The sequence below is a fragment of the Ammospiza caudacuta genome, chromosome 2 (assembly GCF_027887145.1).
Source record: "Ammospiza caudacuta isolate bAmmCau1 chromosome 2, bAmmCau1.pri, whole genome shotgun sequence".
Lineage (NCBI taxonomy): Eukaryota > Metazoa > Chordata > Aves > Passeriformes > Passerellidae > Ammospiza > Ammospiza caudacuta.
The window spans coordinates 33,608,529-33,634,215 of NC_080594.1; the positions used below are offsets into that span (position 1 = coordinate 33,608,529).

The 25,687-nt window shown below is 43.4% G+C and overlaps 2 protein-coding genes across 6 annotated transcripts in view; both read right to left on the reverse strand.

Moving 5' to 3' along the window:
* The window catches only part of TSPAN9 (tetraspanin 9), a 169,532-nt gene extending 150,562 nt beyond the window's left edge, over positions 1 to 18,970 (reverse strand). The window contains exons 1-2 of one of the 3 annotated variants that reach the window (XM_058822517.1): positions 18,816 to 18,970; positions 7,374 to 7,417 (exon numbers count right to left, since the gene is read on the reverse strand). The gene's annotated coding sequence lies outside the window, so the exon portion shown is untranslated. Of the gene's footprint in view, positions 1 to 7,373; positions 7,418 to 17,229; positions 17,328 to 18,815 lie in introns of those variants that run through there. The other 2 variants (XM_058822511.1, XM_058822498.1) reach the window with 2 other exon arrangements.
* Positions 18,971 to 24,349: 5,379 nt separating this feature from the next.
* The window catches only part of TEAD4 (TEA domain transcription factor 4), a 49,922-nt gene continuing 48,584 nt past the window's right edge, over positions 24,350 to 25,687 (reverse strand). For 2 of the 3 annotated variants that reach the window (XM_058825054.1, XM_058825055.1), the window contains one exon: positions 24,461 to 24,579. In XM_058825054.1, coding sequence (XP_058681037.1) covers positions 24,524 to 24,579 — 56 coding nt within the window. In that variant the 3' untranslated portion in view covers positions 24,461 to 24,523. Of the gene's footprint in view, positions 24,580 to 25,687 lie in introns of all 3 variants that reach the window. The other variant, XM_058825056.1, reaches the window with a different exon arrangement.

The following is a 25,687-nucleotide window of genomic DNA, read 5'->3' on the forward strand; positions in this document are numbered from 1 at the left end:
TGACATCTAAAACTATCTAGCTTTCTGTTTTCACCTTAAATTGCATTAACGCTTTCCAAAGGTCACAAAAACGATTTTGACAAAAATATACTCATCATGATATGAGTTCTGCTGAATAATTGGTATCAACATACCCATTTTCAGCAGTTTTATGTGACAAAATCATCACCTTTCAGCTTTTTTAGGTTGAGAACAATCCAAAATAACTACAGTATCAACACACTGTGGGTGAACATTCATTTCATAGACAAGAGCCCTTTGCAAAGCCTGATTGTGCTTTAAGCTTACTTTCTTCCTAAATTCAAACTATTTTTTCTAATAATTTTTCAGTAAGGAAGAGTCTGTGCATTTGCAACTGTTCCACACATATCTGTGTTATCTGTCCTGCTCAGAGTCACAGGCACTGAATTCCATTTCTGTTCTTAGTCATGCATGGCTCACTCTCCATGCCTACAGCATCTCCCGTCACTCTCAGCACTGCTAGCAATGTACAGTCAAGCCTGACCTAATGTGCTCCCCTGGAACAGAAGGCAAAAATAAACACACAAAGATGGGACAAATGCTAGCAACCCTGAGTTCAAATTTTACCCATCTTGCAGAGCATCAAATAGGCCGCTTCAAAATGTTTGCAGCTTCACCTCCTCCCAGTCCATGTGACAGGCTCTTGTCGGTTTGTGTGTCTTTCAATTTCCATCTGACTTTGTTGCCTGGCTTTGTTACTGAATAGCTTATCAAGCCCCAAATAGGTTTTATCCACTCTCAATTCAATCAAATAATTGAATCAGGTAAGGTTCTGCAATTTGCTTGATGCAGAATATTTAGAAGAAGAAGTTTCCTGATGAGTTATTTCAGGATGTGAAAAACAAGGTTCACTCTCCTGGTAAAATTTAAAAGTTTAATAAAGGGCAACAGGATACAAAAATAAAGCAAAGTTAATGGCCGGGCGCTTGGCATTCAGCCAGGAGCACACCTGCTATTTCAGAGACACCCTTTACACACCTTTTCTATTGCATCAGCCTATTGCATTTTCATAAACAATTTAATATTTAAACTTTTCCCTGAACTAGTTTACATGTTCCAAGAACTGTTTAGCATGGTTCCTCCTTGGATCTGCCTTTTTAGAGCATGCACATCTCTTGGCTGTGGTTTTATTCCGTTTTTATTATCACCTCCAGCTTGGGCTTTGGTCCATACTTTCTACAGAGGGTAGGTGCTGATAGTTGGCATATCAGTAGCAGGGGTTTCCATCATACGTTCATTGGGTATTATCCAACCAAGCAGGCAGCTCAATTAGCACAAGTGCAACTGTATCAGCTATTTCACTACTGTGTCTAAGTTTAGTTAATAGCAGAAATAAAAAAATGTATCTTTATAGCAGTTACGTTAACATTATACATATAGCATCCATTTTCATATTTGCAAAAATCTGATATTATAATATGTATTTAAAACAATGAGATCTATGCATGACAGTCTGAAATCCACTACTGAGGGCAAACTGAGGAAATACAACAGGCTTTCCATCTCTATAGCAATAGTGCATTTATGCTATAGTTTTTCTATTAATAATGCTGCTTTGTGTTAGCTGTGCTCAGATGTTGCACACCACATCCTAGCTAGCCGACTAGTTGTTTTCAAACTCTCCCTTTTTCCTTCTTAAACATTGCTGGAGAGAGGACTTCAAAAGAGGCAACATCCTGTGATACTAGGTCAATTAATCTCCATGTCAGCCTGAGGGCAATGCAGAGGCAGCAGGGAAGGAACTGGCAGGATGGCAAAGACAGAGCAGTGAGTAGCACAGTTCAGCCAGGAACAGCACAGGGCTGAGCACGAGCTGACAGCCCCCCAGTACTGCCACGGCAGAACACAAAGCAGGACAGTGATCAATTAGCTTGACAAAAGGGAATTAAAACAGGATTAACAGCTATTGTTGACACCTACATGGATCCACAACTTTTTTTTCAAAAACACTGAACTTGGCTTGGAAAATGGGCCTGGAAAAAAACTGGGCAATGACTTCTACAATCGATAATAATACAGTGCAAAAAAAGTATCAAGTGTATTAGGAATACACTTCTGTGCCTCTGCTAGAGGGAAACCTACCTGCCTAAGGAGCACTCAGCTGCTGGAAAATCTACAGCAACTGAACCAAAGTGCCAAGAAACACATTAGTAGGGAGAAATTTGATATTGGCTCTGCAGAGGGCTGGCTGAAAAGTGCAGTGTTTTTTCCTAGCTGGCATCTCTAACCTCTGTGATATTACAAATGCTTCTGCTGAGTGACAGCAGTACCCCTTTGTAAATGATGGGGAGGATTCCAGTGCTACTAGCAAGGAAAGTAATGCAGCTCCTGAAATTCCCACCTGTGCCCACATGAAGATACAGATTTCTCTCCTACACTGAAAGAAACTGCACAGGGATTACAAGAGCAATAATTTTATGGAAGAGAAGAAAAAGCAAGAAAGAATCCACTGACAATCAAAGCTTTGGTACTCTGGTAAGATCAGTTCCTCGAGCTTTCTAAAGACAAAAACACCTAACCATTCACAGCCTCTCTGAAGCTCAGCTGCATGAGTGTGATACACACCAAGCAGAAATGAATAGATGGGTCAACAATTTAAATACAGCAGACAATATATCAGAATTCAAGATAGATTAGAATTGAATATACAGAGAGTCTCCAGAAAATGCTTAAGGGCTGATAACAGTAAAAATGAAACCTACTGCTTTAAGAAATTTAGTTTAGTTCACAGCTGTCCAATAGGCTACCACAGGAATATGTACATAGCACTATTTATAATGAGGCTTTTTTATTCCATCACAGAGAAGCAGACAACACACTGCATGCAACAAAACAGGTACCACAAACCGGCTCAGCCCAGAGAGATGGACCCTGCAGTTTCTTCTGGGGGCTGCCATGCCCAGGATCTGCCCTGTGGGAGCCTGGTGACAGGCAATAAGGACAACAAGCTAAGAAAGAGCAGAAAATTGTGCTCCAACACATTCCTCCATGCCTTCTCTCACATGACAAACAAGAGACAGCCTCACCCCATCATTCATAAGGAGATTTGGTTGTATGTGTGACTAAATACTCAAGTGAAAATCTTTCTCCATATTAAAAAACTTAAATAAAAATCCACCCATGGGAAAGTGCCACAAACCTGATATTCCAAGGGAGCAGAAGTAATAATAAAACATGTTAATTGATGATGGGGACAAATATTCCAGGTTCAAGCAACCTGAGAAGAACCAGCGATTAACTAACTGTATCTCTGGGACAAATAATTTTCCTTTCCCCATAACTAATTTATCTTTTGCCAGTGGGGTGCTCCATACATGGAGATTTAACTTTATGGCACATTAAAGTTTAGCTGTATCATATCACTTAGTAACTTACAGGACAGGATCATTTACAATTTTGCCTCAAGGCCTCAGAATCCAGCTTAAAACTGAGACTCTGAAAATTAAATTACCCTGACCTGGCCCAATGCCAATCCCAAGGCCACTGCCCACAGCAACTTTCTTTTCCTCAGGCTACCTTAGCAGAACTTCTAATAATGCTCCTGAAGATGTGGTCTAACATTATCCATGTAATTAGACAAGCTCTTCTTGTGAACAGAGACTGATGCCAAGTACTCATTCAAATCAGACATAAACAATGTGTTAGCCCAACTGTGGAACATCTGAGCACGTTTCACACATTTTACAAATATGTGCCTTTGGCACAACAGGGTCACCAAGTTATTTCTATGACTGTAAGACAGCCAATATAAGTTAACAAAACCTCTTCTCATACTTCTCTTTCTCGCCTTGCTTGCCTGATCTCATTTTGGATTAAATTTTACAGCCTGTATTTGTTCAGTAGGTCCCAGGTCCTCCCCTCTGTGCCTCACTCTGCTGGGCACAGTATGAAGACCTTGAGAGCAATGGCCCTGCTCACAGTCCAAAACAAACCACACAAACGAAGAACAGCCCTGCCCCAGTGAGGTACCCAGGATCACCCTAGGAGGCCTCACAGTCCAGCACATACGCACAGTGACAACTTGCTCCCATACAACAGCACCTTAAACACTTAAAACCCATAATTCAATACATCCTATATGTTAAAATGTCCATCTCACCTGGAATGGCTGCCTGCCATAAACAAGCCATCACAAAGCATCTCACACACCATTTTTGACTTCATTACACAACAGTGTTTTCCAGACATCCCCACAGTATGTGCTGGTTTTAAGATGTAGCTGAAGATTGTCTTCACTATTCAGTCTGGGTCTGAGCTCTCTACTGAGCCCTTTCCTACAACAGCTTTTGTAATACACTCTATTTAATTTTGAGTGATGAGTAGCAGCATTTCACTCAGCTTCAAAACCACACATCAGCAAGGCATTCAATCACTTTATTTTAGCAACAATTTGTTGTTCATTCTAGAAATTCAGGTCTGGCAAGCTTTTTAATATGCATGAGTACATTTCATAGAAAGCAAAAAGCATGTTTCCTATTCTGCTCAGCATGTTCAAGTCCTATCTTCTTCACAGAAATAGACCACTTTGAAAGGAAAATGCTTGAATTAATACAAAAGAGTATCTGAAATCCAGTAGCTAACACTGATAAGCAAGGTAAAGAAAGTAGGGTAATTTCTAAGCCTCCATTAGAGATGGGATACTAATTTTTCAATTTGTTGTGAAATAGATTTCAGAAACATAATGGAAAGGGGGGAAATTGCATATTACCATGCATGCAAGAAAAATGCTTGAAATATCCTATTTATCTTCCCTCTCTAAGGGATGTGGATTCTTTTGTACTCCTTGATGATGTGAATCACAGATCAGCATTCTGGGAATCAATCCTATTCCCATTTACCAGTGTAATATGATCATTTAGCATAATTAACACATGATATTTCATTACTGCCATGGACTTGGACCAGTTCTGAAATGTAAATATTTGCCAAAACATACATCCTAGTGCCCAGTGATACACAATGGTGTAACTTAAGACACTAACTTGATTTGCTTTCTCTTCTGGGGGCAGAGTTAAGGCTGCTGTGGGAATTCTCACTTTCATAACATGAGGCAGCTTTAACATTACAGATGATGTTACATTAATTTCTGCAGTATCAAATTTTAAAGGTGTGGAAACAAGATGAAAGAGCTCACAATACAGCCATCATTTCAAGTGGCACTGGAATGAACAGCAAGAAAACTCCTGGAACAAATAACAACCATTTCAATCTTCCCCAACTATCTTTTCACTAGTGCACTCAATCACCCAGCTCTCCTAGGACACAGTAATCAACAAACCACCATTCTGTGTGATTCAGAGCGTGGCACACGTGCAAAAGGTAATCAGAAAAATCACTGCAAGATGCAAACACACAGCAGCCCTACAGAGAGACATTTTATGACCAAGCCAAGACTCTTTATAACAATCTTAAATTCTACAGCATGAAATTTCATAGGTTCTTTATCTTACATACTGTAACATCGTGTCTCATCTGCTACAAATACAGATGTTACCTGTGTTGGTGCCTAACATCCCTCATCTATCTTTTCATTCTTCATCTTGCAACAGAAAAATCAGGAAGCTATTTACATCTGTGCTGGTTTGGGGTTAGTTTTCTTCACAGCGACTGGTATGGGGCTGTGGTTTAGATTTGTGCTGAACACAAATTGAGGGTTGATAATAATCAACACAAATTGATGGGTTTTGGTGGTGGTGGTGAGCAGGACTTACACAGAACCAAGGCCTTTTCTGCTTCTTGTATTGCCATGGCAAGGAAATTGGAAGTATGTGGGAAATTGGGAAGAGACACAGCTGGGACAGCTGACCCCAACTGACCAAAGGAAATATTAAAGGATATTTCATATCCTATAACATCATGCTCAGCATATCAAGTGAAGGAAGAAGGAAAAAGGGAGGAAGATTGGAGAGATGGCTTTTGTCTTCCCAAGTCACCATTATAGGTGATGGACCCTGGTGTCCTGGAGATGGCTGAACACCTGCCTGCCCATGGGAAGCAGTGATTTAATTCCTTGCTTTGCTTGTGCTTGCGGCTTAACCCATGAGTTTTGCAGCTTTTACCCTTCCAGTTCTCTCCCCAATCCCATTGGTGGGGGAGTGAGTGAGCAGCTGTGTGGGGCCTGGCTGTTGGCTGGGGTTAAACCACAACCATGTCCAACATCAAATGTACAGATTTTAAGCTAGTTGTATACCTCCTATTACTGATTTTTCTCTTGGAAACACATAAGTCCTACAAATGAAATTTTCCAAAGCAGTTGACAACAGAACTATTGCCTTGACATTGAAGACCCTCTCAGGATATTTCCCAGTTCTCTCTTAAATAAACAGTATCCCTAAGTCAATGCATCTTTGCAGTATCCCCAAGACTGAGCCATTGAGCAGCACCACCTCTAATGATGTTTCACACAAGAGTAAAGGAAAGCTCCAGCATTCCTTTTTCATATCCTCACCTAACATGTTCTTAGCTTTTCCCAGTTGCAAGGGGATTCTTCCCCTTCACAGACCATAATCTCTCATCACTGATCCCAAAATGTACAACCGTAGATGTTTTTTGCCTGCAGCTGTCATGACAAGTTTCACACAGCAGCACAGAAGTATGAAACAGTTCTTGGCAAGCCAAGTACAAGAGTGGACTATTAGCTCTCTGTTGCTCTCACTGCTTGGATTTATCAAACTGCACTCCTTGCAGCCTTTGGCAGAACACATGGCATTCAGCAGAAAGGTGGATCACCTTGCTTTCCCTAAAGGAGCAGAAGTTGTTTCTTCTCCTGTGTCAGAAACTTAATGAAAGGTAAGCAGTGGCACATCTGCCACTTGCTCCTAGCCAAGGCTAAATCCCTGAAGAACACAGGGAATGTAAAAATACAAAGCAACGGGCTTGCAGCTGTAGTAAGACACCTAACACCAGGGTAGCCCTGGGTTCCTCTAAAATAAGTCTGATTTTCTAAGCCTGTTTATAGATCCATCCTTTCACAAAATTATATAACTTATGTGGACTAATGAAATTGCTCTCAACTGGAACCTTGTTTCATTCTTCTCTGCTTCCTTTCCCTACAAATGCCACAGGTAAGAAAACAGAGGAAGAGGAATCTTTGCACGTAAGGAAGAGGATTATTTCCTTCCTCTGTTACATTTCCTTCAGTACTTATGGCAGTACTTGGAGACAATCCCAACAACAACCCAACCGTGTTACTCTGGACTCTCTCAGCATTTGTGGCAAGAAAATAACAGATTACAAAAAGGTTTTGTAAGGGCTCAGTGTTGGACCAACTCGTCTTCCCTTAATGTCAATGTGAGGAATATTAATGACAAAGCCTAATGACTCCAAGAATCCTTCACCGAGATCTTACTTACTGAGGTAACTGGATGTACACCAAGGAAAAAGCCACAGATCAAACCTGGAAAGAAGAAGAACAACAAAATGAATTTATTTGTCTTTTGGACCCACTTCCCACCACAAACAATTAGCTTAGGCAGACAGAAAGGAGAACTTCAGGGAGATTTAAAAAAACAAACAGGGAAAGGTATATCAAATTTCACCTGCTCCTGAACAAAAGGAGTAAGTCTTAACACTGGTCTCCAAATATACTGATTTGACCTGGACTCAAGTTTAAATAATGGCAATAGGCAAAATATTAAAACAGAAACTGACGGGAAAACAGAGATCATGGGGAAAAGCAAAAGCTGTGTGTCTATTAAATCAGATATAGTAGTAAAAAAATCCAGTGCTTCTAACCCTTGGCATTTAGATCCCCCATTATCACCATGACTCCTGATGACCTGCTTACAGCAGCCAAACTAGAAATTAAGCAAGACCCTTCATGATAAACTCTCCTCCAGCAGCCTTGCTTTCTGACAGATGTCACCTTTGCTTCTAGTACAACACAGAGTCCTTTACTTCTAGGACAACCGCCGAAGTCAAAACCACACAAAACCACACAACAGAAAGCACTCCACCTTATCCAATTCACACTGGAGCTTTCAAGCCTGTAACACCACTCCACTGTTAGAAGAGTGCTACAGCTAGCAAAGTGAGACTAGGATTTCCTTCAACCACATGGAGGAAAGACATGGAGCAGTACCATCCCCACTGTTTAAAAGACCATCAATATTATTGCAGCTGTAAACAAACAAACAAAAAAAAAAGAATTACAGACTAAGTATTTTTTTTAAATTGTGATCATTCACCAAACTTGGTCAATGGAAATGTTTCCATCATTCCACTGTTGCTGATTTCTAAAATAATGTTTTCTCTTTGCCTTCTTCACTGTATCAAGCATCAATGAAACACTGATATTGATTTCACAGTCTGTTTACTGACATGCTTCAGCACATGGACACTTCAAGAGATCATACACACCACTTATATACATCTTCCCTCAAGTGAACTAAACACTATGTGAACTCATCACTGATGTCATGCTCCATGGCAAGCACTTGCAGGCATTCACACAACCTAACCAGCTCCCCAGTGACACAGGTGACAACAATTTCAGCCACTGACATACCCATATTGAAGTCAAGGGGAGCTAAGCAGTAACTAACTTTTTTATTTTTTTTTTTTAAACCAAGAATTAAATTAGCCAAGATTCCCCACAGTTCCATTGTGTAGATGTGAACAAGTTAGTCAAACTGCTGTCACACACAATATGCTGTCAGCTAGACTTATAGATGAACTTTCTTTACCACTGATATAAACCAGTTATGAGCACAGCACAATCTGTAGCAAAGGCAGAAACGGTCTGAGAGGAGCCCTTCAAGTCATGTAATCCCGTAAAACAGATAAGTCCTAGCCATGTCAGAGCTACACTGACTGGCTTGACAAAAGCCAGCTCTATACTATAAAATTAAAATGGAAAATGAAATGCCTGCAAGAAAACTGTTAAAGAGATCTTGTTGTTGGCAAAGGTAAACATTAATAATAAACTCAAAGAAACAAGACTCATCTGACAGACCAGAACTGGTGAGATAAAAACTCATGGGCAGATGCAACCAAAGCACTCAGTTCATACCCCCAAAGATTCAATACATGGCTTGGGCTGGTACAAGAATGTTGCAAAAACTATGATGGCAAGGAACAGCCACTCTGCAAGTCCTTCAAAACCTCAAATCTTTCACTGTTTTCTGCAAGAGTAGGGAGCTGTATTGAGCAGCCAGGCAACCTGTTCAATCCACAGTTCACAGCAGAAGAAAGTAAGGAGACAAGTCCATCTTCCAAAGCAGAAATCCTATAACTTCTGAGGCCTAACAAAACCTAGAAGAAGAAAATGCTGTACTTTTCTCTTCTAGAAATCTCAGTGACTGGTAGGCATTTATCTCCTGATAGCCTTTAGGTACATCACCAGACCTCAACCTCTAAACTAAAGCATTCTTGTCTTCCAGTTCCTCAAACCATGGCCCAAGGGCAAGCAGTCTGTTTGCTTTTATAAACAGGTGCTTTGAACCAATGTCATCGTCACAGGTAAGTACCAACTTTGGTTGTCCTTCACAGTTTCAAGCTTGCCATGGGGATATTTTGTACCTGAAGTATGAGTGCATTTTATTAATAAAATTACAGCCTACAGCTCTAACGACTTAGAGATCTTTGAAACAGAAACTGAGTTGTCCAGTGATACTAGCAGAAACAGTCTGGTAGTGATCTTCTAATAAACACTTAAGAAGAATGTGAAGCAATGAAGATCACCTCTTAGTCTCTCTTAAAAGTAAAGGAGGGGGATGATTTAGCACCTTCAAAACAAACAAGGGTCTTAAGAAGACTGTGATAAATTATTTTCAAATTTTAGAAACAGAGGAACTAAATAGTACTTGCTAAAGCAGAAAGAAAGAAATTCCTAAATGAAGCAGCGTTTCTCCTTAAAGAGCTCTTTAAAATGCAGTTCATAAAGAAACAGCAACATATATAAATTACTTGGATCAGCTTTGTTTCCTTTGGTTTAATGTAGAAACAGCAAGGAAGAAACGGACTAAAGACAGCAAAACTGTTCTGTTCTTCCCACAGAATGAACTTCCTCAGCTCTTCAAAGAGGAACTGATGGAAAACAGAATAAGAAGAAAGAACTGAAGATAGAGACTAAATAGCTGTGAAAACCAAGCTATGATGAAAAACAAGCAGGATTTTTTGTTTTCATAAAGTAAAGCAAGATGCAATAGAGATTGTTTGGGTGTCCCTGGAGAGTAGGCAGCTGAAGATGGATTTTTCAGGGCAAACTGACTGCTTTAAGAAAGATGTCTTCAGAAATTATTTTAAGAAAAACAGAATGAAAATAAGAGTTTCTTGTGTAAATCTTGAGAGGTACTTTGTGGTGACCATTCACTAGGAGAATGGTGCATCAATGTGGAACTTGAAAAACTCAAAGCTATCCAGATGAATTTGCATTGCTGTGGGAACTTAAGACTGTTCTCATTTCCTCCTCCTGGTTCTCCCGAGAAAATCCCTTTTCTACTTCATGGTCCTTTTCACTTTGCCTTCTATATAAGTAGAATAGAGCACACATGCAAGAAGCTCCTGTTCTCAATGAAGTCTCTTCCTCTACAGATACTCAAATCACTCTACGGATCACTGGTCCCAGCAATTACTTTTACCACAGCCTTCACATCACAATCTCTGACCACATTCACCTGAAATACCACCCTCAGTCCTCCCACATGAAACAGCAGCAGTCTCGGTGTGTGGGATTTAGCTGATCTTCCATCCTGAGTAGGTGTGAGGGGAATATATTGGGAATTTTCCCAGAGTTGTAGTTCTTCCCCCTTGCTCTTCATCCTTGATGGCACCCAATAGCTCAGTATTAGGTGTCTGTGCTATCTATATCCTCCCTAGAGATGCCTCTGCTGCTGTCCACAGTGTCCAAGGCTCTATGAATGTAAAGTCTTGCCGGTCCTGCTGCTTTCTCCACTGCTGGGAAACAGATCAGCAAGAGCTTTTCTAACACTCAGAGCCACTGTTACTTGGCAAAACTTTGTGAGACAGCACAGCAGCACTGGAGAGATCTAAAAGCTCTGATGTATGAAAGAAAATCACTTAATTTATACTTGGAAGGTTTCCTTTACAGGCTTTTAGGCCAGCCATTTAGGTTTTTATTTTACAAGGAGACATGCTCCCATCTGCATGTTAGTACAGGTCTCTTATACTGCCAGAACCATTATCCCATTCCCCTAATGGTATTTTGTCCACATGTATATAAATACATATAAACAATACTGTGCAGACTGTCCTCCAGTGGAAACAACATACTAGACATTCTCAGAACATTGCTTTCAATCCTTCATAACTTCAGCTGCACCTTTTTCAAACAAAGTCAGGTAACAACCTTCATTCACATATGGCTACACTCTTAAAATTGAATGAAAAACTGAATTGAATGAATCCCTGATTTTGGGATAAGTATGTATCTACAAAATCAAGGAACAGTTTAAAACAAAGCCGGATGAACATCCTGGCAGAACCACCTTACACTGAACTGTATGCAGAGTTGTAGGTAAAAAACACCAGTAGAGAAACAGAAAACAAAGTACGCTTTTGAAAGCATTCTTGAATTATTTAACCTTTAGAAATGTGCAACTGCAAACAGAAAGTCTCCTGCCTGTGCTCAACATGAGTTTGGAGTACAGCTGCAATCACCATAAATGTGATTGTCAGCATACTGCCACAAGGCACTTGAGGAGACAGCACTGACCACCCAATTGCACAAGAGAAGTCACTTGGGTTCTTCCCACCAGTGACCTAAACCCAAGATTCCTCCAACTTCAAGCTTTGCCTCCCTCAATCTTTCAGGTCAAATGAATTTCAGAATGAAATTAAAGAACACCAAATATAGGAGAGTTCACAGAGCCCTATGCTCTCGAAGATTTGTATTGATCCCTGTTCCCTAGAACAGAGTCTCAAAATTTTGAGCTAAGTCTCCTTCAAACCTGCTGACAGGGTGTGACATTTCAGCTCTCTGTTCTATGTACCACCTCATCCTTCCTTTCCAGCCCTTCCTCCCAGGGGAGGGTTGCAGACTTCCTTTCCCTTGGCCTAGTGCCTCCTCAAGGTTACTGCCTTGCCACCCAGTCCCCCCTGAGCTCCTTCCCCAGTCCAGCCCTGCCTCCTGCCCAGACACACCACACATGGATAACGCAGCTCCTGCGGTCCTGTGCCAGTCCTGTGCTAATATATTCCATCACACCCTCACTGTGAGCTTACACAGACCAATCCAAGCACTTGTAAATCAGTGAGGACAGCCCAGGGCAAAGGCAGGCAGTTCTGCAATATCGGAGTAGAAACTAAAGCCCAGTTAACACAGTTCAGCTGATTCTAGAGACATACAGTGACTCAGCCCCAAAAATATCATCAGCATTTTACTAGTTAATGCAGCTTGTTTCCCCTTTTGCACTCGTAACAGGCATCATGGAAATAAACACCCAGCTACTAGTCACTTCCACCTTCAGAAATATCAGGAATTAGAGCAGCATGACAGTGTTTGCATTAGAAAGGAGAACTCTTACAGCAAAAGGGAAAAGTGCTTTCAAAAAAACTTTAAAGTTTTCCTGTTATACATTTTGAAACAAAGATGAATGCAAACTTCAAGTCTTTTAAATGTATGTTACTACTTCATGGTTATCATACTATTACAACATCATATTCACATCCCTGTAAAGAAATGCTAAGCTTAATTAATACCTTTGTCCACTTAAAGGCTTATTGGAGCATATGTTTATGATTTAATCTGCCCCATCTGCCTGGAGCTATCTCTACAACATGTCTGTCTGTTTTGTACTCTTGATTTTAAAAGCTTTTCAACAACAGAATTTTTTCACCCCTCCTCAATAGGCAGTTTAACAGACTAATACATCCCACTGGCATCAAAACACAGCTCATTACTTACTCAGGATCCCACATTTCCTATCTGTTCTTTCTTCCATGTGAAGCACAGTCAGAGGCCTCCTTTCTTACTGGACTTGCAGACAGTGACACCTTGCAGCAGCTGGGCTTTGCCCAAGGATCCTGCCTCATTCTACAAACTCTAGCCCTCAAGGTTTATTTTTTGACAGTAATAAATACAAGTGTTTGGAATATCATCAGAAAAAAGAGGGAAAGGTGAGGTTTGGCTTAAAAGACATTTAAGCAACAGTGCTGTCCAGCTGTATTAACACTTAAATCACAGAGACATCACCTTCCCAGAAACACCTGTGCAAGCAGCATGAGGAAAGCATCCAACATCTCTCACTGGAGAACAGAGTCCAGCCTCATGACAAACACGCCACAGAAAACATGGCACTGAACCACAGGAAGTAACCCATAGGACAGATTTGATGGGTTTTTTCCCAGGGAACACAGCACTGACATTCAGCAATGCATGTTTCATTAAGGGAGGCTACAAGGAGCAGCAGAAACAGCCTCTGGAAGTCAGCTTTAGGAGATCAGGAAAGATTAAGAAGAAGGGCACTAGTAATACCTGTGGTCTCCAATAAAGTATCTTGTTAACAGATAAGTAAAATATACAAAATTTTTATCTTCTCAAAATTAAATTCCAACATGCATTGCACAGAGCAAAGAGATGGCACTTCCTGCGGACAGGCCCACTTTTCCACAATTTCACTGCCATGTAGAGAGGAAAGACAAGTATCTATTTCTGATCCACTCACATTCTCTGGGTATTGCTAAGATGGCCTCATCAAGACTGACTCAGTCCTAAGGTCTGTTAACAACCACAGCACAAATGTGGAAATGATCTGCTGGTCCTGGCATGTTTAATCTATTTTCTAGAGAGTCAAAGAAGACAACCCTCAAATAAGAGCTATTCCTTTGTCATTCCCCAAGCTCAGCACCATGCTTTATTGTCATCACACTTCCTACATGAAATTTGAAAGAGCATGGTTTGATCCATTCCAGAATGCATCTTGAAGTGCTGTTACACCAAAAAGGCACTTTGTGATTTGAGAATTACTAAAGGAAAGTGAGTTTATAAATACAAATCATTCCCCTACCCACACACACACCTCTCCAGCATAAGCTGTGAGCACACCAAGAAAAGTTTTTAATTTCATTTCTTTTAGCATCTAAGCAACACATCAGCATCCTAAAACCTTCCTTCATTTCTTCATCTGGGGTATTTACAAGTGTTGCCATTGCTTCACACACCTCCTTCCTTCTCAGACCAAAGGGCTGCTTGATCTCAGGATCAGAGAATTCATGTTGGAGCAGGCCTGTGGGGGTTCCATCATGCTCTACCTTACACAGGACCAGCTATGAGGTCTCAGCAGGACTTCATCCACTTTGGCCTTGAAAACCTGTGAGGACAGACATTGCACAACCCCTCTGGGCAACTTGTTCCAGCATCTGACTGCCCTCCTTGTTGCAAATTACATCTATCCTGAACTTCATTTCAACTTCCCTTTGCTGTCCCTCATACAGTCACCATACAAAAGAGTGAAGAAGCTCTGTCTTCCGGAGAACCTCCTCTAAAGTACCAGGAGGTCTCCATAGGTCCCATCAAATTTTCTCTTCTCCAGGGTGAGCAAACCTAGTTCCCTCAGCATATGATCCTCAATGCTGTACCAGGGCTCTGAGAGCACTGAAAGGCCTTTAAATGCTCTCTTTAAAAGCCTCACATCTACCCCTGCTCTCTGCTCGTGGCACCAGGGACCCCATTTTAGCTCTGCCTGTGGCATTCAGTGCCTGCCCAACCTGTGTAGCAGCTGTGCCCTGCCTCCAGCCAGGTGTGGGAATCCTGGTCCTGGACCCTGTTGATGCAGACCCTGACCTGAGATAATCCCTTCCTTGGGTACTGGCTGCAATCTTATTAAAATAGTCCTGAGTATTGTCAGCTGCCTTCACTTCCAGGGCACAGCACTGGCTCATTCTCAGCCTCTTTAAAGCATTCTCATCTCTTTTTGTCATGCATCAGTAAATCTAATGACATTCAACACAGAAAACTAACAGCGCATCAGTCATTTGCAAACAGCAAAATCCTGAAATATGATAAAAGGGAAAAGCTGAGGTGGGCAAAAAATTGCAATTGTAAAACCCAAGTATTGAAAAGCAATTGTAAAACCCAAGTATCTGGGGAATATTAACATACTACTTCTAAGATAAGCAGCCACTTCTGCTCCAGCTTTCTCAGAGTAACACCAAGACAAAGTCTTGGATTCTCTGGTGAAAACTCGCTAGTTTCACTTGTGAAACAAATGTGAAAGTAACTCCTCCAGTCAGTGCTGCCACCTCAGTGCTGGTTTGCTATTTTAATCTGTGCTCTTCCTGTGTTTCACTTTTCTATTGCAGTTTTTTAGTTTGTGTCTTTGGGGAGACAGGGGTTAAACACTAAATATACACAGTTGTGATGGAAATACCCTCATGGACAGGCTGAGGTTTGGCATGCTTTGGAAGAAAATAACTTAAAATAGCACAGAAAGCAAAGACTGTGGGATATGCATCTCTGAAAGCTACTTTCTGCTAAAATAACCAAAATAGCTAAGATAACACTGACACTCACAGTTAACCCTCTATCCTGCTCAACAGAGATGAACAGGGCCATTCTAACCTCAGAGCTTTGCCTGACTAATGCTAATGACACTGCATTTGTTATATTCTGACCCCGAGGTCTTTTTATGCAGCTTTATTAAAGAGAATTAGGTTTAAAGAAAGTGCAGGTACCAAAACCAAGCATGCCACAAGTCTTATAGCCCTGTTATAGAAAAGGCTTTTTCTGTAGGATATGCAATTTGATCATCACAGGTCTAAAAATATGAAAGGGAAAGATCTGGAGGCAGAAGCTATATTAGCTCTGTTTTATATCAGTTTTCATACTTGGAGCTCAGGAAAAATGTAAAATGGAAGCAATGGACATAAAACTGCAAGGACAGATTTTTTTCCCTGGTGTTCTCTACATCACATTGATAATTTATCTTCAGACATTCTAAAAGTTATGGAGTGCTAACTTTGTCCCCACATTCTATGCCAATACAACTCACATGAATGCACACTTCAGTGGCTGCTATCCTTTGCAGTTATATACCCTGGCTACAAAGCTTAACAAACAAACCATTAAAACAATTTGTGGCACCTGTTACTAACAACTTTGCTACAGGAACATGTTAAGTTTTGCCTTCAATAGGCAATGTTTAGGCCCATCTAGGAATGGGCCAAGAGCCCAAACAAACACTTTGATTTGACTCTCATGGCTGTTCTAGAGAATATTTAACTTCTACCCAGACATATCCCAGGTGACTTATGCCCAAGTCTTAAAGTAAGTTCAGTGTGGTCAGGTAGGAAAATCAGGTGCCCCATTCCCATGGTTCAAACCACAGAACTATACAGTGTAAAAGCACAGAACAAAAGAGTTGATAGAAGGATTAAGTGAGAAATGCAGCTCTTGCAGTGTGATTTTTCCTTAACACAGCATCCCCACACCTCAGGTCCTCCCCTGCCCATCAGAAATCCCTGGAGCTGAAGGCCCTCCCGAGAGGCAAACCTCACAGAGCCCCCACCTCCCACCAGGAGCACGGTGACAGGCGGATATCCCAAGATACAGCAAGAAAAGTTTCCAAAAGCTCCAACAGGAAAAGGCCACGCTGGAGTCAAGTTTTACATAAGAAGTGGGAAGGCAGGAACCGCTGGCACCACGTCCGCGGAGCTGTCAGCCCCGGGCGGGCTCGCTCCCATCGCGGCCGGGCGCAGTCTCCGTCCCCTCACGGGTGCCCTGCGCGCTCTCAGCCCCTCATCACGGGTGCCCGCCGCACCTCGGGGGTGCGCAAGGCCACGGCAGAGGCAGCCCCCGCCGGCCAGCAGCGCTGTCCCAGGGTGCTCTCCCCGGCGGCGGGGACAAATCCATCCCCAGCCGGAGCCATCCGCTGCCGTGCGGGATGGGCACCGCGGGCTCCCCGGCCGAGAGCAGGACCGCGCACGCAGACGCCGCTGGGCTCGACTCATCCCTCCGAACTAACTTTCCTGTTTCCGCAAAAATCACACAGGCACCGGAGGAGGGGGTGGGGGGTTATTGTTCCCAGTAAACACTCCTCGCCCCTACGAGCCACCCGCAGCACTATCCCGCCAGGACCCCGCCGCTCCCCAGCATCTCCGGCGGCCGGGCCGGCATCCCGCGACCCCCGTGAGGGGCAGTCCCGGCACCCCCGCGCCGGGCCGCCCCGCTCCCGCCACCTCCCCTCTCCCAGGGCCGGGAATGGCCGCAGGTCCCCGCCGCCCCTCGCCCCCCGCGGCGCCGGGTCTCACCCGCGCGTCCCTGGGCCGGGCCGGATGGGGCCGAGTGCTGGGGGAGCGGCGGAGGTAGGGCAGGACACGGCCCCAGCTCCTGCCAGCGGAAACGGGAGGAGGGGCTCGGACCGGCGTTACCGAGCGGGGAGGAGCTGGGGGCGCTGCCCAGGGGAGGCTCCAGCCCCGCGGAGGAGGGAAGGGAGGGATGGAGGGTGGGAGAGAGCGCTGCCGGCCCGCTGCTCCAGCGCACCCCACCCGCTCCGTCCTGCGCCCGCCGGAGCCCCTTTGGCAGAGCTCTGCCTGGAGCCCGCCCCGCTCCCTCTGCCGCCCGCGGTGCCCTCCGGGAAACCCCTGGAGTGGGCGCCAGGAGCATCCCCCGGCGCACCCTCCTGCCGGGGCGGGGGACTCCGACCGCCCCCCTCAGCTGCCCCTGCCCCGAGGGACCCGCGGCTGGACGGGAGCCCCCTCCGGGCTCAGGCAGGCAGGGCTGGTGCCCGGGCCCGGAGTGCAGCCCCGACCGCCGCTGCGAGCGGCAACCCCGGGCGGAGACGCTCGCTGGTCCGAAGCCCACCACGACTGCCGGTGTGTTGCTTTGGCTTCTAGCACAGGAGACCGTGTCTGAGTGTTCCCCTGTCGCAGCAGGAGTTGTAGACAGGTGTGGGTCGGTCTCTTCTCCCACGTAACAAGCGATAGTACAAGAGGACACAGCATCAAACTGTGCCAGGTGAGGTTTAGATTGAATATTAGAAAATATTTCTTCCCTGAAAGTGTGTTCAAACATTGGAACAGGTTGCTCAGGGAAGCGATGGAGTCACCATTTATGGAAGTATTCAAAAATTAGTATATATGGTGCTCAGAGACTTGTTTTAGTGGTGGACACAGTAGTCCTGGGTTTATGGCTGGACTCTTGGACATCTTTTCCAATCTTAATGATTCTTATCTGTAGTGCTATGAGACAGGGCCATAAGGGAGCTCTTCTGACATCATATAGAAAGTCCCCACCTACCTTCCTCTGGGTGTCAGTGGAAGTGCAACAAAAACTGAATGAAGTCAATTTCAAACACTCTCTCCAGCAGAAGACTTTTGAGTTGTCTTAACAGAGCTGGGGAAAGTTTTGGCATGGACCACTAAGCGAAGTGTTATGTGCTGAGGAAGCAACCTAGAACTGGGGCGGAGATGCCTACAGAAGGAGAGTAGTGCAGTTATGGACATGGGCCTCCTGAGAGGAACTGTATTTTACAGTGTATGAAGAGCAACTCAAGGCTTTACCATAAATGTTTTTGGAGAAGGAAGATCTGTTTCACATTCCGAGGTCCCCTGTGTATTCTCATTTCCTTCTCTGGTACTGCTGCTGCTGTCACACTTCTCAGTTCAAGGGGATGTCCACATCAAATATATTCTCTTGTACTTTCCATCATGTCCTAAGTGGATTTTTATAAACTGCTTGGTTCAACAGACTCGAAGCATCCTGGTGGCAGTGCTGCCAGCAACACAACTGTCATTTACTGCATGTTTGTTTCTCTCCCTCCCCAAGAGAAGCACAAGCTACAGCTCTCTGTGATTTATTTACATGCAGAAGTAAACAAACTTTGCTGTGTGTTTACCTTAAAGCAAGCAATGAAGGAAATATATCTTGCAATGCACCAAGAGATAGAGATCTGTGGAGAGCACTTCTTTTGGTTCTTTGGTTCCAGGCTCCAAGAAGAGTCCATCTCCTGGATGCTGTAGCTCTAATGCAGCAAATCCCATTAGACCTGAGGACTGAAGGATCTTCATTCCAGAATTGATGCCAATCTTTAGTAAGTTAAACTTTGGAAATAAACAACAACTTCCTGAAAGAGAAGCGGCACAGGAAGTCAGCAGACAATGAGAACACATTTGACACTTTTGTTGGTGGTGTTATTGTTAGTTGGTTCTTCACTCTAAAAGAGACAGCATGATGTTGTGTTCTTTACCTGTTGCATAAGCAAAGCAGCTTTATACCAAGGTATATGGGATTTCTATAGTTGAAGTCTAAGTAAAAAATCAATATGTGAAATCAAGTCATCATTTTGTGTCTGCTTTGGAAAAAACGTAAAACATGCGCAGGAAAAAAACCCAAACATATATGGGAGCTTAGTATGAACCTGATGATTTAGGGAAGAGCTTGAGAATCACTGTGAAACTGAGGACTGGAGTTGCTGATACTGTGGATACACTTTGTACCAAGGAAACTGCATTTATCTGCAGGTCTCTTCTCAATTATGCCATTAAGTTTAGGAAAGTATTCTGTTGGACCTGTGTTCCAGCTTCAACTAGCCATCTTCCACATGCAACCAAATCTAACGTGAGGGCACTCTGATGTTATTCATACAGTGAGGAACAGGAGTTGCACCTCATCTTCTCTCAGGCAACCAGCAACAAGACAAGAGGCCACAGTCTTAAGCTGCACCAGGGGAAGTTTAGGCTAGGCATTAGAAAAATGTTTTTCACAGAAAGAGTGGTTCAGCATTGCAATGGGCTGCCCAGGGAGGTGGTGGAGTCACTGTCCCTGGAGGTGTTAAAAAAAAAATGGATGTGGCACTTAGTGCCATGCTTTAGTTGATAAGGTGGTGTTAGGTCATAGTTGAACTTGACAGTCTCAAAGGTCTTTTTCAACCTTAATTTTGTGATTTTGTGTACCTGAATCCATGGCATATGACCAGCAAACCTGAAGGCTACATGCAGCTTCTGAGAATATCTTTGAGTAGCTGCATTTGAGGCATCTAGAACAGGATGCTCTCCACTGTAATTCACAGGATGTACCCCCTCTTCTGTAATAGCAAGTCTGTGGCTTTGGTCCCAGCCACCCATTTCAGATGAAATCATAATGTGGCAACAGAGCTGAGTGCTGTGAGGAAATTAAGAAGGTTGAAAATCAAAGTCTTTGCTTCTTTTTGACAGAAAGAAATCATCCATCTAGACTTTCTAACTTTGCTTATATTGACGTTCTTTCCATCACAATTGCTGTATTTTGCACCTCAAAGAGATGAGGGGGTGCTTTTCTCTAAAGACGCTGTATTAGTTTTCCTCAGAACGAGCACCAGTACTTTTGTGGCTCGTGTAAGAGGCCAAAATTGTATGGCCTCTTAAATGAGAGGAGTCAAGATTTGGAGTCTTGACTAATTGCTGAACCAGCAGGCAAACATGGTAGTGGATCTGGATCTGGTGTCCAAGAGGTCTGGGACTGCACCACAGTCTGTGAGGTTGTGGACAGAGCTGTGGTCAACCTAAGCTTCTGACTAGCCTTCCCTCATAGAGAGTAGCCCTGATCTTGCCATTTCAGTACAAGCATGCAAGTTGTCTGCTGCCTTCCTGCTTGGTTTTGATGCAGACTCTGCTTGCAGGATTGGTGAAACAGCATGACCCCCTGGCAGCTGCTTGAAGGCTCAGTATGTGTTCCTCCTGCCCCTTCCACAGCTCTACAGCAAGTTTGAGGGTGTTATCACCTGTCTGAATTAGTTCTTATTCTTTGCTGTAACCACGCAATATCCTCAACTCCTTCATCTGGTCCAAATGTCAAAGAAGCAAGACAAAAATGAGCTGGGTAATAGGGAAGAAAATGCCACTGGGAAACCATTGCACCAAAGGCTAAAGTGTGTGTGTTATACTCAAGGAAATAATGATCCTTGGATCTAGATATTGAAGTAGGAGATTTAAATTCAATCCCTACCTTTGTCTCTAGGCCCACCTACATGTTGTCTTTGTTGGCAATGTCAGCTTAAGAAGTTCCCACCCCCTCACCACAAATACATGAATGAATTCAAATGAACTTGTCTTACCTGAAGTGTTCCTTTTGGCTTTGAAGTGCAGATGAAGGGAGGGCTCCTGACTTGCCTAGTTCTGTGTTGCTCAGACCCATGGTCTGTCTTATCTCAGAAGACTATCAGTAAGTGGAATCATTTTAGTAATTCAGTTTGACATGATTCCACAAGCAGATGTAGCTGCACAAATTAGGGCTGATAAACTGAAGTATGTACATTAGAAAAAAAGGGAATCAGTTAAATGGAAAGCTTTTAAGTGCTTTGTTATAAAGAAAACATGGATATTTAGATCTGTTTTGTCACTTTGCCTTTTAAGGTCTCAGTGTTGTGGCTGTGAAGTGACCCGGGGAATCAGCTTTTAATGTTTTGTCCTTTGATTTTACAGCAAGTTCTTACAGGTTAAGTTAATAATTCTGGTATTTCTGCCCCAACAGAAAATAAACTTGTAAGACACTTTGATATCCTCATTTGTTGTCAGTTCTTTAGAGTTCAGTTAGCCTTTCCTCTTGAATCTGTCTTTTTTTACATATGCTGCTATTTTGTGTTTGCTTTGCTTTATTTTTAGCAAAATTGCAGCTGGCTCTTAGTTTGATGCACTGTTTGGGTTTCTTCTGGTGAAATTCCAAGAAAGGAAGCCTTGGGGACAGAGAGCTACAGTCCTTCCAGTCTTTGAAGTATTTTTGCATGGATCTCACCCATTCTGCAAGGGGACAGAAGCTTTTTAGTCCACATCAAAATTACCAGTACTTCTTTTGCCTCTTAGCTTTACTAAATCTTCTTCATATCTTGGCCTACATAAAAGTGAGCTCTCCAAGACACACAAATTTTCTTTTCCTTTCTCCACTGAGTTTCAAAGGCAAGTAGATGTCTCTTGCTAACCCTGGTTATTGACACCAGGGTGCTGTGAACTCCAAGAGCAAGCATAGAAAGGAATACTGCCAGAGAAAAATCTTCCACTGGTATTAAGTTGAAAATAAATCCTGAATAAGTGTCCCAAAATCAACTGTGCCAAGATTTCCTCTGTCCCTCAGCCTGTTGGTTCATGTTTACTGCCTTGATAAAAATCTATAACTTCGCTTAGTGTGGTTTTACTAATGATCAACTAATGGACTAAGTGAACTTCTAGGGCTCATCTTCTTCAGGGACTGACTTCCACAGGGGCTGCTGTTGTGGTGTAACCTAGCAGTGAAAGCATGCAAGGCACCAAGCTCATGTTTGCAGGAGAGTACTAATACACATCATAAGGAATTTTCCATTGCTGGGGACTTTCTCTGCCCTTTCTTTGTACAGGCTTCATTTCAAAACATTGGCCAAGAATACTTTTCCCAAGGGTCAGTCTTTTTTCTTATTAGCAAGGTTTTATTTGATTTGTCCTGCTCCACACATGGTTCAGAGATCAGGAAGGAGATTGCACAGGGCTGAAGCAGGCAGGTGCATGCATCACCAATGGACTGTAGACAGTTGGTGCCATTCATACCCATGTGGCCAGCTGGAGGGGATGCCTGGTTTGCAGAGATTTAGTTAATTCAGTCCTGGGTGGCTTGGTCACCTGGCTGGGACTAGCAATAACACCCAATGGATGGGCAAGAGCAGCCTGTGCTTGTATGGATTTTTCATGTGTAGTACAGAACAGCAGGTATTTCAAGATGCTTTGTCTTCTCAGTGTTTAAAGTACTTGGCTCATCTTTCTCCAAGCTTGACTGATTCTGATTACCAGCCATGCAGATCTTAAGGAAAGCTGTTGGCATCTGTGTGTTTGTATTACTGTTTGGAAGTCCGTTCTTGAAGGTATTTCTTTGTCTTGGAGAGAGCAGGCACAGCAGGAACTTGGTGCAGATTTTGCTTAATAGGTGCAAGCAAATTTTCTGTTCTTGACCATCCACTTTTGGCTCCTGCACAAAGAAGGTTAACAGCACTAGCCCTGCAAGGTCCTTTAAAGTAGCCTCTGAGAATGCAGTGTCTACAAGATTGGGGGGGAAAAAATATCACTTTTTCCATAACAGGAAACAAACCATCCTTCTCCATCTCTGACTTCATGGCATTGTCTTTGCTATCCTCCTCACCCTTATCATTTCCTTCCCATGCTTCAAAGCACAGGGTCTGCCTGGTGAAGACTCATGCCTGTCAGGGACCCTCCCACGTGCAAATGGAAACCCACACTTTCACAGTTACAACAGATCAACTTGCATGCAGTTGCCTAGTGAGGAAGTAAGTCAATTAGTCCCCCTTCCCCATTAAATTGATTGTCCAGGCCACACGACTCTGCCTGGCCACCCAATAGATTTCCTGTTCACCCTCTGCCAGAGCATCATGCAAACCACCTCTTCCCTCAGGGCAACATGAATAGCTGCATCTTTCCCCCACATCAGCAGCATTGTGGAGACCAAGATTATTGCTTCTCAGTGACTCCTCTCTGAATAGACAACCTCAGTTTACAAGTAAAGCAGAGAGGCTGTGTTTGATTGCCTTGGAAACACAGAAAGCTAAGCTGTTTTCACTCTTCCCTCTCATGCTTTTCCTCCAGTTTGCTCACCAAATGACATCCTGTGCAATACTTGTGCATCTCACTGTCTGCAACTAACAGGTGGAATAATTTGACCTCTGTAAACAATTATTTTGCTGGTGCACAAGAGCACAGACTGGCTCACTGAGCATTGGTAGCTGTGCAGAGAGAACAGAAGCAAAAGCAGCAAGAATTATTTTAGTCTGTCAAGTTATCAGACTTGATACCTAGAGGAAATCTACTGGGCAAGACAACGTGATTTAACATACCCAATTTTCTAAGCATAATTTTATTTAAAACGCAAAAGAAAGATTGGTCTCTCACTGTCATGCGTGGAAGAGAGGGAAGAAGAAACAAGCCTCTAACAGAGCAAGGCTGAATGAGCCTGTGACTGCACAACTGCTGATGTGGCCAGGCAGCTGTGCAGGACATATGTGCAACCTCTACACACAGGCACATGACTGTGTATGTCTGACACCTATATAAATGTATGGTAACCACGTCTGGGCATGTGTTGGCTTTCAAATGAATGTAAATGAGTGCACACACTCAGACCAGGTGTAGCATGAACATTTTCAACCTGTTCATATGTGATCAGAGTTGTGGAAGCTGCTGCCATTGCCACTGCCCCACCTGTATGCTCAGGTGCACACGCTCCTTTTATGTGTGTAATCACACCCTGGGTGTGCACTGTGGGAAATGCTTTTCACAGGGTGCTGATTGTGGTGAGACCCTAAAGCAGTCATTTGCCTGTTTCCTTGACTCCAAATCTTTTGCCCATTTGCACAAACCTGGAGATGGAGACTTCACTCTATCAATCACAAACCAGCTCAGAGGTACTTTTCTGAAAATACACAATATCTGCAGTTTATTTTTCAGTTTGGTTGGGGGGGGGGGGGGCAGGGGTTGTTCAAGCACAGACTTTTTTCTTAGACATGCATTCCATGGACAACTCAGGGCAGAGAGTCTCTAGTCCTTCACCAGCCGGTAGATGTGATGTTGGGCACCGTGGTCACTAGTTGATACTTCAAAAACATATGCTATGCACAGCAAGGTCTCCTGTGTGTCCCTGTTTGTCACAACCTAGACAGAAAAGGAGAAGAAGCTGAAATGGCAACTGCTATTTCTCTGCTTATGTATTCCAACACATTTAACACAAAGCAGAAAGTCAGCAATGGACAAAGAACAGAGAAGTGCAGGATCGATACACAGCTTGGCCCACAAACCGCAGCACTTTTGCATCCTCAGAACTACAATGCAGTGAAGAGACAGGGTGATGACAAAAAGTTCACTGTGACCAAGCAGTGCTCTACTTGCCACCCCTGATGTTGCAGATTTCAGCAGAGTGAAAGTGTTTCACTCTGGAAAAAAAAGCTCTTCTTGCTCTGTTTGTTGCGTATAGAGGGGCCCCCTCCTCTGGCACACCCACTTCTGTTCACACAAATAGTGATATATCACAACCATAGACAGTTGTTTTCCTTCATCTGCTCCTGCTTGTCAATGGTAGACACAGAACACGAGGATTAAAGAATAGAACTCCTATTACAGGAGACTTACAGATTTGACTCCATTACACCTCCCATTCCATACACTGCACATGTTGAGAGAAGGATGGCTGCTACACTCATGCATTCTTACAGAAGCTCCTTTTTTCCCATTTTTTTCTATGGCCCCTCAGGACCCTTTAGTGTCTCTACAGCGTGACTCTGTCAGCGGCATGGTGAAGGAGTAGTGTTGTCCTAGTTTGTGCAGCATGCACTAGGTGGCAGAGACAAGAGAAATATTGCTCTCACAACTCCTAGCTCAGCTTCCCTCTCTCTGTCACTGCACAGCTTTGCACATTCTTGTCACCTGAGTTTGTGCCATAGCTAAAGTTCTCTCCTGCTGGAGAACACAGATTTTTAGCAGCAGCAGCACAAGCTCAACTGCAGAAGAAAACCATTCCAGCTGGAGGCTTGAACTGTACCAAAGCCCAACTGTTCTTGTGAAAACAGGAGGAAAATAGCTGTTTTCAAACTTTCCTATTAATTTTAGCAGTATGATTTTGGTCTGTTTTCTTTTCTTACTTCATGATTGGATTTGCAGTTGAAGTCCTCTCTTCTGCAAGATGTGGTGAGTTATATACATCCAGGTGTGCTAAGGCACCAGGCCCTTTTCTGAAAAACGGGCTCTGAAATCTTGGGGAGTTCTA